Below are 15,234 nucleotides of genomic sequence, written 5' to 3' on the forward strand. Positions count from 1 at the left end.
GTTCTGGTCACCTACCTACAGGAAAGATATCAATAAGATTCAACAAGTGCAGAGAAAATTTATACGGATGTTGCTGGGACTTGAGGACCTGAGTCACAGGGAAAGGTTGAATAAGTTAGAACATTATTCCCTGGAACGCAGGAGAATGAGGGGAGATCGTATAGAGATATACAAAATAATGAGGGGTACAGATGGGGTGAATGTGTGCAGGCTTTTTCCCCTCAGGCTGGGTGAGACTAGAACTAGAGGTCATAGGTTTAGGGTAAAAGATGAAATACTTAAGGGGAATCTGAGGGAGAACATCTTCACTCAGAGGTTGGTGTGAGTGTGGAACGAGCTGCCAGCGGAGGTGGTAGATGTAACATTTAAGAGAAGTTTGGATGGGTACATGAATGAGAGAGGTATGGAGGGCTATGGTCCGGGAGCAGGTAGATGGGACTAGGCAGAAGGTCAGGTGGCACAGACTAGATGGGCCGAAGGGCCTGTTTCTGTGCTGTCGTGCTCTATGACTCCATGGAAGAATGCTGATTCATCAGTTGAGGGAAGATGGTAGGTGGTAATCAGGAGGAGGTTTCCTTACCCATTTCCTACTCCCTCCTGCCTCTGTAGCACAGTGCCAACCCCTCTGGTGAGACTGGCCAGTCAGTAAGACAGGATTGCGATGGATTGTCTATGAGTTAGATTCTGTAAGTATGACTATGTCAGGCTGTTGTTTGATTATTCTGTAGTGTTTAAACTCTCCCGGATTAGACACCAGTCCCCATGAGGAGGACTCTGCAAACTTGACTGGGCTGGGAGCGACTTTGCCGAGTTTGCATTCAGAGCCTAGATCAATGGTGGGTGGTCTGTCTGCTTTTATTCTTTCTCTGTTTAAACATAATGGTAATGAAACAACTGCATGTCTTGGCCGCTTCAGCGGGAATTTAAAAGTCAGCTACAGGGGGTGGATCTGAAGCCATTCAAAGTCCACACTGGGTAACAATGGCAGATTTTCTAAAATAAAACCAGAAAATAAATGCTGGAAACACTATAAAGTCACAGAGTCACACAGCACGGAAACAGTCCTTCGGACCAACTGGTCCATGCCGACCAAGGTGCCTTTCTGAGCTAGTTCCATTTGCCTGCGTTTGGCCCATGTCCTTCAAAACCTGTCTTGTCCTCAGCAGGTCGGGCAACATCTGTGCAAAGAGAAACAGAGGTAACTTTTCAGGTCGAGGACCCTTCACTGAACTGAAAAAGAAAGATAACAACTTAGTTTTAAGTTGTAGAAAGGGTGGAGGTGGGGGGGTTGGATACAGGGAGTATCTCTAATAGTGAGAGGCCAGAATTGCTGTGGTGATGTTGTAGATAACATCTGGTTGAGAGGTTAATGAGGAACGTTTGAGAGAAAGAGGGAACACAAACAACAGAATGTAAAAGCTGCAGAATGCTGAGCTGTGCAAAATGCCCAGCAATCCTGCTGTGTAAGTGGAGAGAGCAAAACTGAGCCAACCTCATAGATGGATGCCCTACAACAGAACTGGCAAACGCTGAGACAGAGAGAATATATTACTTGAAGTTATTGAATTTCATAGAGTCCTGAAGGCTGCAATGTCCCCAGACAGAAGATAAGGTAATGATCCTCAGGTTAACATTGGACCTCCTTATAACAGAGCTGGTGGCATTTTCCGTCCGGGCATCCACGTCCCTGTCTAAATGCCTTTTAAACATTGTGATAATAGCCAACTCCACAGCTTCCTCTGGCAGGTCGTTCCACATACCTACCACCCTCTTTGTGAAAGAGTTTCCCCTACTGTTGAAGTCATTCCTCTCCCAATGTGAGATCTTAACTCGAAGATCAACCTTATCTTTCTTCCTGACTACCTAGCCTGTCCTGGTCCAACCACGTAGACGCCACAGCCAAGAAAGCTCAACAGTGCCTCTACTTCCTCAGGAGGCCAAAGAAATTTGGCATGTTCCCTTTGACCCAATTTTTATAGACACACCATAGAAAGCATCCTATCTGGGTGCATCACGGCTTGGTATGGCAACTGCTCTGCCCATGACTGCTAGAAACTGCAGAGGGTTGTGGACACTGCTCAGGACCACAGAAACCAGCCTCCTCTCCATGGGTTCTGTCTATACCTCCTGATGCCTTGGTAAAGCAGCCAGCATAATCAAGGATCCCACCCACCCTGGACATTCTCTCTTCTCCCCCTCACATTGGGCAGACGATACAAAAGCCTGAAAGTGGTACCACCAGGCTCAAGGACAGCTTCTATCCCACTGTTATAAGATTATTGAACGGTCCCCTAGTACAATAGATAAAACATAGTACATACAACAGTACAGCACAATACAGGCCCTTCGGCCCACAATGTTGTGCCGACCTTTAAACCTCGCCTAAAACTATCTAACCCTTTCCTCCCACATATCCCTCTATTTTAAATTCCTCCATATGCTTATCTAGTAATCTCTTGAATTGGACCAATGTGCCTGCTCCACCACCTCCCCAGGCAACGCATTCCATGCCCCAACCACTTTCTGGGTAAAAAACCTTCCTCTGATACCTCCCTTGAACTTCCCACCCATTACTTTAAAGCCATGCCTTCTTGTATTGAGCATTGGTGCCCTGGGAAAGAGGCGCTGGCTGTCCACTCTATCTATTCCTCTTAATATTTTGTATACCTCTATCATGTCTCCTCTCATCCTCCTTCTCTCCAAAGAGTAAAGCCCGAGCTCCCTTAGTCTCTCCTCATAATGCATACTCTCTAAACCAGGCAGCATCCTGGTAAATCTCCTCTGCATCCTTTCCAACGCCTCCACATCCTTCCTATAATGAGGCAACCAGAACTGGACACAGTACTCCAAGTGTGATCTAACCAGAGTTTTGTAGAGCTGCATCATTACCTCGCGGCTCTTAAACTCAATCCCTTGACTTATGAAAGCTAATACCCCGTAAGCTTTCTTAACTACCCTATCCAATTGTGAGACTAATTTCAGGGATCTGTGGATATGAACCCCCAGATCTCTCTGCTCCTCCACACTACCAAGAATCCTGCCATTGACTTTGTACTCTGCCTTGGAGTTTGTCCTTCCAAAGTGTACCACCTCACACTTCTCCGGATTGAACTCCATCTGCCACTTGTCAGCCCAGCTCTGCATCCTATCAATGTCTCTCTGCAATTTTCAACCATCCTCCACACTATCCACAACACCACCAACCTTTGTGTCATCTGCAAACTTGCCAACCCACCCCTCTACCCCCTCATCCAAGTCATTAATAACCATCACAGGTCCCAGAACCGATCCTTGTGGGACACCATTAGTCACAGCCCTCCAATCTGAATGCACTCCTTCCACCACAATCCTCTGCTTTCTACAGGCAAGCCAATTCTGGATCCACATGGCCAAGCTTCCCTGGATCCCATGCCCTCTGACCTTCTAAAGAAGCCTACCATGTGGAACCTTGTCAAATGCCTTACTAAAGTCCATGTAGACCACATCTACTGCACAACCCTCATCAATCTGTCTGGTCACCTCCTCAAAGAACACTATCAGGCACAAAGCCATGCTGGCTGTCCCTGATCAGACCCTGATTCTCTAAATACCCATAGATCCTATCTCTAAGAATCCTTTCCAACAGCTTGCCCGCCACAGATGTAAGGCTCACTGGTCTATAATTCCTTGGACTATCCCTACTACCTTTTTTGAATAAGGGGAACAGATAGATTTAACTTTTTTCGAATAGATGGAATCTTGACCTCACAATCTACCTCGTTATGACATTGCACCTTATTGTCTACCTGCACTGCACTTTCTCTGTAACTGTAACACTTTATTCTGCATTCTGTTATAGAGTTATTGAGTCAGAGAGTACTACAGCACAGAAACAGGCCCTTGGGTCCATCTAGTCCATGCCGACCTGATATTCTTCTTAGTCCCATCTACCTGCACCTGGACCATATCCCTCCAAACCACTCCTATCCAATCTTCTCTTAAATGTTACAATTGAACCCGCATCTACCACTTTCGCTGGCAGCTCGTTCCACACTTGCACCACCCTCTGAGTGAAGTAGTTTCCCTCTGATTCCCTTTTATATATTTCACCTTTCACACTAAAGCTATGTCCTCTAGTTCTAGTCTCACCAAATCTGAGGGAAAAAGGACTGAAACCATTCACCCTATCTTTCCGCCTCATAATTTTGTATATCTCTATAAGATCTCCCTCATTCTCCTGCGCTCCAGGGAATAAAGTCCTAACCTGTTCAACTTTTCCCTATAACTCAGGTCCTCTAGTCCTGGAAACAGCCTTGTAAATTTTCTCTGCACTTGTTCAAGCTTATTGACATCTTTTCTGTAGGTAGGTGACCAGAACTGCACACAATATTCTAAATCCGGCCTCACCATTGTCTTGTACAACTTCAACGTAACATCCCAACTCCTGTACTCAGTGCCCTGATTTATGAAGGCCAATGTGCCAAAAGCTCTTTACGACCCTATCTACCTGTGATGCCACTTTCAAGGAATTATGGATCTGTAATTGTGCAAGTCACTGTGCAAGTCTTACCCTGGTTTATCCTCTCAAAGTGCATCACCTCACACTTGTCTGCATTAAATTCCATCTGCCATTTTTCAGCCCATACTCCCAGCTGGTCAAGATCACTTTGCAAGCTTTGATAGCCTTCCTCACTGTCCACTATGTTCCCAATCTTGGTGTCATCTGCAAATTTGCTGCTCTAGTTTACCACATTATCATATGAATTATTAATATTGTTTTGATTATTGTTTGATTGTTTTACCCTGTACCTACCTCAGTGCACTGTGTAATGAATTGATCTGTATGAACGGTATGCCAGACAAGTTTTTCACTGTACCTCAGTACATGTGACAATAATAAACCAATTTACCAGTTTACCAATTTTACATGCAGTTGTTGGAGGTCATTCAACCCAGCCCTAGGACATTATTACAAGAGATTCTCAGAGCATTCTCCCAGGCCCAACCATCTTCAGCTGCTTCATGAAATAACTTTCCATCCATGAGGTAGGAAGTGTGACTGCTGAAGGATACTCAATGTTCACTTCCATTTGCAAATGAAGCAGCCCATACCTGCATACAGCAAGAGCTGGTCAACATCCAGGCCTATGCTGAGAAGTGGCAAGTAACATTTGTCCCTCAACAGAGCCATACATGTCCATCTGCAGCAAGAGAAATTCTAACCACCTATTTTTCATGTTCAATGGAACTACTATCACTTAGTTTTCCACCTGAGGGTCACCATTGACCAGAAACTTAACTGGACCAGCTACATAAACACCTTCAGAGGCTGGATGTCTGGTAGTCAGTTACTCACCAAATGGCTTAACGATTAACTCGGATTCCACAATCATCAAGGAACATCAGGAACGTTGTCACTTTGATACCTAGTTCACCACCTATGGCCTACATCTGGAGAGTGTGATTAACCTACAGTCCAGTTGGGCTAGCATGGAAGTGATAGACAGAATGGTCTCCTTTTGTGCCATAAATGTTTATGATTCTCTCATCTGCTTTCTCCACCACCAGCACATAGCACTGCAGTGTGTGCCATCTACAAAATACACGGCCAGGTTACTCTGACAGCCCCTCCCACACCTGCAACCTCTGTGAGCAAGAAGGACAAGGCAGCAGGTCATGGTAACATCACCATATGCAGGTCCCTTCCAAGTTGTGTAGTTTGACATGGAAAAATATCACCAATAATTCATCATCACTGGGTGTAAGTCCTGGAAATCCTCAACACAGTGGCCATATGTTCACCAGAAGGGCTTCATTGGTTCAAGGTGGTGGATAACCCCCATCTTCTCAAAGGCAATGAGGGATGGGCAATAAATGCTGCACTTACCAGTGATGACCAGGTCCTGAAATATGATTCTAAAAAAAAGAAAAATGTTGCTTTACCCCTTAGTTGCGGTGTGCACTGAATGCGAGAATCTCACATGGAGAGTTACCGCACATGAAACTCAAGGCAAATATTGTCTTTAACACTCTTTGAGTTGAGAGGGCAGCTGAATTCTTTTGTGTGTCCAAAAAATCAAGAATTTAAGGCTGTGTTTGTGTATTTTTCTGGGAAATAGCTCAGTTGTAATTTGATTAAACAAACATTACATGCTTCTTAAACTGAGTTGGCAGCATTTGGACTTTTGCTGAAGCTCTTGTGATGATCTGGCAGTTTCTGAGTCCACATACGGCTGCAAGTGGCAGGATTGGGAAAGACCTCCACTTGCCTCTATGTTTCTCATCTTTTCGCACCAGTGCAGATTCAGTGAGTGGGCGCAATACCTGCATCTCTTGTGCTGCGACCCCACATCAAGGCTGCACTGTACCATGACACAATCTGTTTCAAATCCAATCAGCTGGAGCAGACCAAGAGTCTGAGGCAGTATTGCAGCCCAAGCAGATGGCAATGCATCCCTCAGTCCCACAGTCCCCTCAATCCCACTCCCACTAACCCACACCACCTACCTGTCACCCCTGCCCCACCCCACACGACCTACCTGTCACCCCTGCCCCACCCCACACCACCTACCTGTCACCCCTGCCCCACCCCACACGACCTACCTGTCACCCCTGCCCCACCCCACACCACCTACCTGTCACCCCTGCCCCACCCCACACCACCTACCTGTCACCCCTGCCCCACCCCACACCACATACCTGTCTCAACACCTCCCTCTGTAACTGGATCCTTGACTTTCTAACAAACAGACCGCAATCAGTGAGGAGAGGCAGCAATACCTCCGGCACGATTATTCTCAACACTGGTGCCGCACAGGGCTGAGTCCTCAGCCCTCTACTCTACTCCCTACACACTTATGACTGTGTGGCCAGATTCTGCTCTAACTCCATCTACAAGTTTGCAGATGATACCACCGTTGTAGGCCGTATCTCAAACAGCGATGAGTTGGAATACAGGAAGGAGATAGAGAGCTTAGTGGAATGGTGTCATGACAACAACCTTTCCCTCAATGTCAACAAAACAAAAGAGCTGGTCATTGACTTCAGGAAAGGGGGTGGTGTACATGCACCTGTCTACATCAATGGTGCTGAGGTCAAGTGAGTTGAGAGCTTCAAGTTCCTGGGAATGAACATCACCAACAGCCTGTCCTGGTCAAATCACGGAGAAGCCATGGCCAAGAAAGCTCACCAGCGCCTCTACTTCCTCAGGAGGCTAAAGAAATTTGGTTTGTCCCCTTTGACTCTCACCAGCTTTTACAGATGCACCATAGGAAGCATCCTATCTGGATGTATCACGGCTTGGTACAGCAACTGCTCTGCCCAGGACCACAAGAAACTGCAGAGAGTTGTGGACACGGCCCAGCGCATTACGGACACCAGCCTCCCCTCCTTGGACCTCTCGCTGTCTTGGTGAAGCAGCCAGCATAATCAAAGACCCCACCCACCCAGGACATTCTCTCTTCTCTCCTCTTCCATTGGGTGGAAGATACAGGAGCCTGAAGGCACATAACACCAGACTTAAGGACAGCTTCTACCCCACTGTGATAAGACTATTGAACGGTTCCCTTAAACAATGAGATGGACTATGACCTCACGATCTACCTTGTTGTGACCTTGCATCTTATTGCACTGCACTTTCTCTGTAGCTGTGACACTTTACTCTGTACTGTTATTGTTTTTACCTGTACTACATCAATGCACTCTGTACTAACTCAATGTAACTGCACTGTGTAATGAATTGACCTGTACGATCGGTTTGTAAGACAAGTTTTTCACTGCACCTTGGTACAAGTGACAATAATAAACCAATCCCAATACCTGTCACCCCTGCCACATCTCCCCAAAATCAAACTCCTTTTCCCCTCTTCCTCATATCCTATTTTGAGCAAGTGGGTCAGTTTCAGGGTCAGGGTCAGGGTCAGTTTCAGGGTCAGGGCACAGTCACTCTTAGTTTCCCTCAAGAACTCTCAGGTTGCTGCTGCTGATCTGCCATATCTCAGGGTCTGGCAATCTGGTGCATTAGGGAGGTCACTGAAACACCCTGCTCCAGTACAGGACACCTCATCGACCTTTTCTTCAGCCCACAGGAGCAGGCAGAGCCGGCAAGAGGGTTTGTCTTGCAGATGTCCTCAGAATACACTAATGAAGTACTACTTCGTACAGAAACCCCCAGCAACCTCCTGCCAAGAGTGCCCGTCCGTAACCCTGCAGAGTCTCCATGCAATCTTGCTTTCAGTGTACACGGTTCGATACCAACCTGACCCTTTGACTCCCTTCAAAACCATTTCCTTCCTTTTCCCATCTTTGCAGCAGCCATTCTTGAAGCAACATCACTCCATAGTAACTGGCAGAGTGCTGAATATATGGTGTATATGTTTTTTTAAGGATCGTGTCAAAGGTCGTACCTGCTTGGTAAACTGCTGGCAGTTGTGAGATCAGACAGTAGGTCAGCTGCAGAGTGCTCCCTAAACCTAACCCAGTTCAGTTATTACGTGGAGAAACCTGGCAATTGCAGTTTGCAAGCTCTATGGCATTTTTAAAAGTAGTGTCAGGGTTACATACATGTTAAATACATGTTATTTTAATGCCATTAAATGTAGTGAAGCAAATTTGTCTTATATCTCTAAACCTTCCTCTAATCTCTATATCTTCCTCCAGCCCTCCCTCTGTATTCCCCTCATACCCACTGTAATCTCCTCCAGCCTTCCAACCCTCCCCATCTCTGTAACATTGAATCTGAGACAAGTTGAATCGAAATGGGTCACTCAGCCTAACCAGTCCCTGCTGGTGTTTATGTTTACCAGCCTCCTTCTGTCATTCCTCATCTAACAAGAAATTAAATGGGAACATGGGTAGTGATGAGGATGGAAGGATGTTTCAAGAGGAGGTAGAAAAGCTGAGGGAAGGGCCAGCAATGTGGTAGATGCAGTTCAATGTGGGAAAATGGGCGCTTATTTACAGTAAAGCAGTCTTTGTTAAATGAGAGATTGGGAAATGTTGATGTTCAAAGGGACCTAGGTGTCCTTGTACATTGGTCACTGAAGACCAACAGCCAGATGCAGCAGGTAGTGACGAAAGCAAATGATATATTGTTGCAGGATTTGAGTCCAAGAGTAAAGATGGCTTACTATAATTAAGTAGTTAGAGGTGTAACCTGTCACGGCTCCTTCTCCCTCACCACCATCCAGTGGCCTAAACAGCCCTTCCAGGTGAGGCAGCGATTCACCTCACCTTCTCCAGCCTTGTCTTTTGCCTTTGGTAGTCTTGATGTGGCCTCTGCTACATCAGTGAGACCAGTCATAGACTAAGCCACCATTTTGAGGACAGTCTGTGCTCTGTACGCAATGACCATCTTGAGCTTCCGTTACGTGTCAGTTTAACTCCCCTTCCCATTCCCACACTGACCCCAGTGGTATGAACACTGAATTTTCCAATTTCACGTAACCCACAGCCCCTGTGCTCCTTTACATCTTTTTCTGATCCACCCAGCATCTCTCTCGTTTTGTTCACCTTTTCCAACCCCCACCTCCGTTACCTAGATTAATTCCCCTCCCCCATCTGGTTCCACCTGCCCGTCACCCCTCCCTTTGATTATCTGATTCCACATCACCTTCCAGCCTCTGCCTTGACCTTCCCCATTTCCCCTTTCCCTACCTGGCTCCATCTGCACAAACAGGTTATGGAATAGTTCCTGTAGATTGGATGCTGGAAAATGTTACACTGTTGGAAAGGGAGGGAGGGAAGTACAGACAGTTAGCCCAACTTCAGTTGTGGGAAACACACCCAAGCCTGTGATAAAAGATGAGACAACAGGGCAGTTAGAAAATATCAACAGGATTAGACAAAGTCAACGTGGAGTTATGAAAGGGAATTGTGTCTGACAAACCAACTGGCTTTTTTTTGAGGATGCAACTGGTAGAAAAGCTAAGGGTGAACCAGTTGATGTGGTGTAGTTAGATTTTCAGAAAGCCTTTGAGAAAAAGTCCCACACAGGAGGTCAGCGTGTTTAGGTGGACAAGTCCCACACAGGAGGTTAGTGTGCAAACTTAAAGCACATGGGGTTGGGGATAATATACTGGCATGGATTGAAACAGAATTAAGAGACAGGAAACAAGGATGTGGGTCTTCTGTGGGGTGTTGTACCACATGGACCAATACTTGTCCCCAGCTGTTTACAATATACATCAATGATTTGGATGAGAGAACTGAGTTTGCCAAAGCACAAAACAGGGTGGAATTGTGAGTTCTGAGAGAGGGTCATTCAAGGCAATTTAGACAAGTTACAGTAAGTGATCAGGCAAATGCATGGCAAATGCAGTATAACTGGGATAGAACAGAACAGTGCAGCGCAGGAACAGGCCCTTTGGCCCACCATGTTGTGCCAAATTAAACTAGTAACTAAATCCCTAACTAAACTAGTTCCTTCTGCCTACACCATGTCCGTATCCCTCCATTCCCTGCATATCCATGTGACTATCTGAGAACCTCTTAAACCCGTCTATCGTATCTGCCTTCATCACCGCCCCTGGCAACACATTCCAGGCACCCACTGCTCTGTGTAAAAAAAACTTGGTCTGCACACCTCCTTTGAACTTACCCCCTCTCACCTTAAATGCATGCTCTCTGGTATTAGACATTTTGACCCTGGGAAAAAGATACTGGCTGTCAACTCTATCTATGCCTCTTGTAATCTTATAAACTTCTATCAAGTCTCCCCTCAGCCTCTGCCACTCCAGAGAAAACACCCAAGGTTGCCCAACCTCTCCTCTAATCCAGGCAACATCCTGGTAAACCTCTTCTGCACCCTCTCCAAAGCCTCCACAACCTTCCCATAACGGGGCGACCAGAATTGAATGCAATACTCCAGATGCGGCCTAACCAGAGTTTTATAAAGCTGCAACATAACTTCTTGACTCTTGAACTCAGTGCCTCAACTAATAAAGGCAAGCAAGCCATATGCCTTCTTTACCACCCTATCAAGGGATTGGACGATCTTGTATACCAGTCACTGAAAGCTAACCTGTAGGTGCAGCAAGCAGATCGTATGTTGACCTTCAGAGCAAGAGGTTTTGAGTACAGGAGCAAGGGTTTCTTACTACAGTTATACAGGACCAAACAAGAAACTGCTGGAGGAACTTAGTGGGTCAAGAAGCATCTGTGGAGGCAGTGGGATAGCTGATGTTTCGGGTTGAGACCCTGCGTCAGGACCGAGAGTGTAGATGGGAGATGGCCAGTATAGAGAGGTGAGAGGGAGGGGTGAAGCAAGGGCTGGCAGGTGATAGATGAGGCCAGGTGAAGGAGGGATGATGGATGGAGGTGGAGATGGAGGCTGGAAGGTGATGACTGGAGACACAAGGGGCTGCAGATACCGGAATCTGATAAGTAAGGAAGGTGATAAAATGTGACCAGATAAGGGAGGATGGTGGGCAGCTGGAAGTGGGTGGACCAGTTGGAGTGGGAAAAGAACACAGCGGGAGTGGGTTACCTGAAATTGGAAAATTCAATGTTCATACCATTGGGTTGTAGACTCCCCAGGTGGAATATGAGGTGCTGTTCTTCTAGTTTGGGTTTGGCCTCACCCTGGCAGTGGGAAAGGCTGAGGACGGACAGGTCGGTGTGGGACGAGGAAGGAGAGTTGAAATGGCTGGCAACAGAGAGCTCAGGGTAGCCATTGCGGACAAAGCGTGGGTGCTCGGCAAAATGGTCGCCTAGTCCACATGGTCTCGCCGATATAGAGGAGGCCACATTGGAAGCATTGAATGAAGTAGACAAGGTTGGAGGAGGTGAATGTGAATCTCTTCCTCACCTGGAAGGGCTGTTCAGGTCCCTTGATGGTGGTGAGGGAGGAGGTGTAGGGACAGATGTTAAGCCTCCTATAGTTGCAAGGGAAAGTGCCGGGGATCAGGGAGGGGTGGGTGGGGAGAGATCAGCAGAACAGGGATCCCTGCAGAAAGTAGAAAGAGGTGGAGAGGGGAAGATGTGACTGCTGAATGATGTGCTGGATGTGGAGGCTGGTGGGGTGAAAGGGCTCTACATCCAGCACATCAGTATACAAGGGCTTTGGTGACACCACACGGTGTGAACAGTGGTCCCAGCGCTGATCCTTGGGGAACCATTCACAGTGGGAACAGTGGTCCCAGTGTTGATCTTTGGGGAACCATTCCCAGTGGGAGCAATGGTCCCAGGGCTGATCCTCGGGGAACCACTCCCAGTGGGAGCAGTGGTCCCAGTGCTGATCCTTGGGAAACCATTCCCAGTGGGAGCAGTGGTCCCAGCGCTGATCCTTGGGGAATCATTCCCACACTGACAACAACTGCCCTTTACACCTACTCTGTTTTCTACCCTGAAGCCAAAGAACAAACCCTGACTATGCATCCTCTGATCTTGTTCTTTAGGCCTTAGAGTTAGGGTTAGCTTACCATAAAGTGTCATCTTTTCAAAAACTGGTGTAAGATTATGTAAGATGGTGCACAGCAACTGTTGGGCTAAATCCTACAGTACCACCAGATGGTGGACATACTTCTGCTTACGAAGCAAGAGCCCAAGGGTTGAGGTCCAATCAATTTCCTATTGTACATTTGAGACCCTCACATTCTCAATCATTTCCTCTCCACAGATCTCTGCCACAGATGCTGACAGTGGAAGTTTTGGAAGCATTACTTATTCCATTGGATCTGGGATTGGCAGCTTACCACCCACTCAGTTCACCATTGACCAACACACAGGTCAAATTTGCACCTCAGGAACCTTGGACAGGGACGAGGAGCCCGACCACTATGAATTTACGGTGACTGCAGTCGATGGGGTAAGAAACTTCAACCTCTGAGCCTCAGACCATACAATGATGTAGATATAGTGATCGCAGATCTGGCTGTGGACAGCACCCACTCACTCCTGAATCAGAAGGTCATGGGTTCAAAATTTGTGATATATATTCCCAAAGTGCTGAGGGAATACTGCGCTGTGGGATGGACAACACAGAGAGAAAGGCAGTACCAAGGGTGCATTACATTGTTGGTTGGTACAACTTTTAAGGGGATTCCAGACAAAAGATCTATCTGTTCTCTTCTATAGATGTAAAGGATGCAATGGTACTTTCTCTCCCTATGTTGGATGATACTTTAACCTGTACCAAACAGATTACTGGTGACAAGACCTTGCTCTTTATCTGAACCTTTTCTGCTCTAATTCTCAGCCATGTTTCCTAACACCCATGCATGTGCACTGGATAAGAATCAGAAAGGAGAGAACTTGCAGGACTGAGGGGAGAGGGTGCGGGAGTGGGACTGGGATTACCCTTACATGGAGCTGATATGGACGTGACAGACTAAATCACCTTCTTCTGTGCTGTAGCAGGTCTATGATTCTGTGCTGTTCCTACCTTGTAAATAGGACAGTGCAGAGGGAGCTGTAACTGAAATTTTTTTTCATGCATTGATTGGATGTGGATACTGCTGCCGTCCCACACTGCCCTTGAGCTGTGACCAATAGGGAGCGACAATTTGGAAGGTATTTAAGAGGAAAGATGTGGAAACTATAGAGAGGGTGCAGGGGACAATTTGGAAGGTATTTACAGGAAAGATGTGGAAACTATAGAGAGGGTGCAGGGGAGATTTACGAGGATGCTGATTACAAGGATCGGTATATGGAGCTGAGTAAAATGGAGGGTTATGGGTAAGCCTAGTAATTTCTAGTGTAGGGACATGTTTGGCACAGCTTTGTGGGCCAAAGGGCCTGAATTGTGCTGTAGTTTTTCTATGTTCTATGTTCTATCTGACCATGTTGATGGTCTGAAACTGTGCAAAGCCAGAGCAGGTAGGAACTGGTTTCCTTCCCTCAGTGACAGTATTGAACTAGATGGCATTTAACCCCAATCCAATAGAACATAGAACAGTACAGCACAGCACAGGCCCTTCAGCCCTTGATGTTGTGCTGACCTATATAAACCTACTCCATGATTATGGTCACCAGGAGGCTTTTATACCAGCTCTTTATTCCATTCCATTTTTTCATTTTTAAAACTGCAGCTGGTAGGAATTAATCTCCAATAATCCAGGGCAACCGATCCAGTCAGGTATCTGAGGCCTGGAGTGACAGAATGGTACAGCACAGAAACAGGCCCTTCAGCCCACTGTCTCCATGCCGTCCTCTTTGCCCATCCACACTAATCCCATCTGCCAGCATTTGGTCTGTCTCCTTCTATGCCCTGCCTATTTAGGTGTCAATCAAAATGTCCCTGAAACACAGTGATTGTGTTTGATTCTACACCCTCTCTGGCAGCAAGTTCCAGATATGCCTCCAAGTGCTCAGTACCCTTAAATCCTGACTGACAACCAGATCCAGCAGTTTCAAGTTGCTGGGACCTCGGGATTGGCCCTCTGCTAACTCAAAGGAAAAGGCCTGCTAGACAGGTCCGGTGAGGTGTGAAGAGGGGCTTAACTCGTTACCTCGGGATGCTCCACTCACCAGGTCAGACCTTTCCACACGGTGCCCCTGAATCCATGCAGACTGCTCTGCTCTCCACAGAAATGCTGGGGTTTTGCCTTGGCAACATCCAGGAGGGAATGTTATCAGCCTCCTACGTTCCTCCAGTCTGTCCAGTCCCTGGCGATGCTGAGTGGTCAGAGGAAGGAGAGGTTTCTCGGGGATTGTTGAGTTCATCACATTGGATGTTCACTGTGCTTCTCACTCTCTCTAGGGTGGACTGAACTCCATGGCCTATGTGAAAGTTTATCTGGATGATATCAATGACAACAGGCCAGTGTTCTACCCTGTGCAATATGCAGCCAGTCTGAGCACGCAGAGTCTACCTGGAACAGTGGTGCTCAGGGTCTTTGCTTACGACAAGGATGGAGGGAGAAATGGGAAGCTGACCTATCGCATCATCGCAGGCAACTTGCCTCCCCTGTTCACCCTCAACAGAGACACGGGTAAGTGTTTGTGCGATGTGTGTCCCTGAACCAGGATCGGATCTGCTGGTCAATAGGTTTGTTGCAAGACTGGGTCATTTGGCCTAGTCAGCCTGGCGTTCTGACAACGACAGTGTGCTGCCCCCTGCCTGCAGTCCCCCTTCCTTCAGCTAATTGGTAAATCCAGGGATATCCCCCATGATCCGGTCCACAGCTGATCCCTGGGGTACCTAACACAAGGATCACAGACTGGAATTGGGAGTTGTGCCATTTGCTGCCTGGTCTATAAATTGCAGCTCACTTGGCATGCTCCATTGGTGTGAGCTCAGAGTGATTCTTTCTCAGG

The 15,234-nt window shown here is 47.0% G+C and overlaps 1 protein-coding gene across 1 annotated transcript in view; it reads left to right on the forward strand.

Moving 5' to 3' along the window:
• Positions 1 to 15,234, forward strand: part of dchs1a (dachsous cadherin-related 1a) — a 241,409-nt gene that overhangs the window by 135,317 nt on the left and 90,858 nt on the right. The window contains exons 3-4 of the mRNA XM_052026374.1: positions 12,596 to 12,784; positions 14,678 to 14,909. Coding sequence (XP_051882334.1) covers positions 12,596 to 12,784; positions 14,678 to 14,909 — 421 coding nt within the window. The remainder of the gene's footprint in view (positions 1 to 12,595; positions 12,785 to 14,677; positions 14,910 to 15,234) is intronic.

This window comes from Pristis pectinata, chromosome 11 (genome assembly GCF_009764475.1).
Source record: "Pristis pectinata isolate sPriPec2 chromosome 11, sPriPec2.1.pri, whole genome shotgun sequence".
Classification (NCBI taxonomy): domain Eukaryota; kingdom Metazoa; phylum Chordata; class Chondrichthyes; order Rhinopristiformes; family Pristidae; genus Pristis; species Pristis pectinata.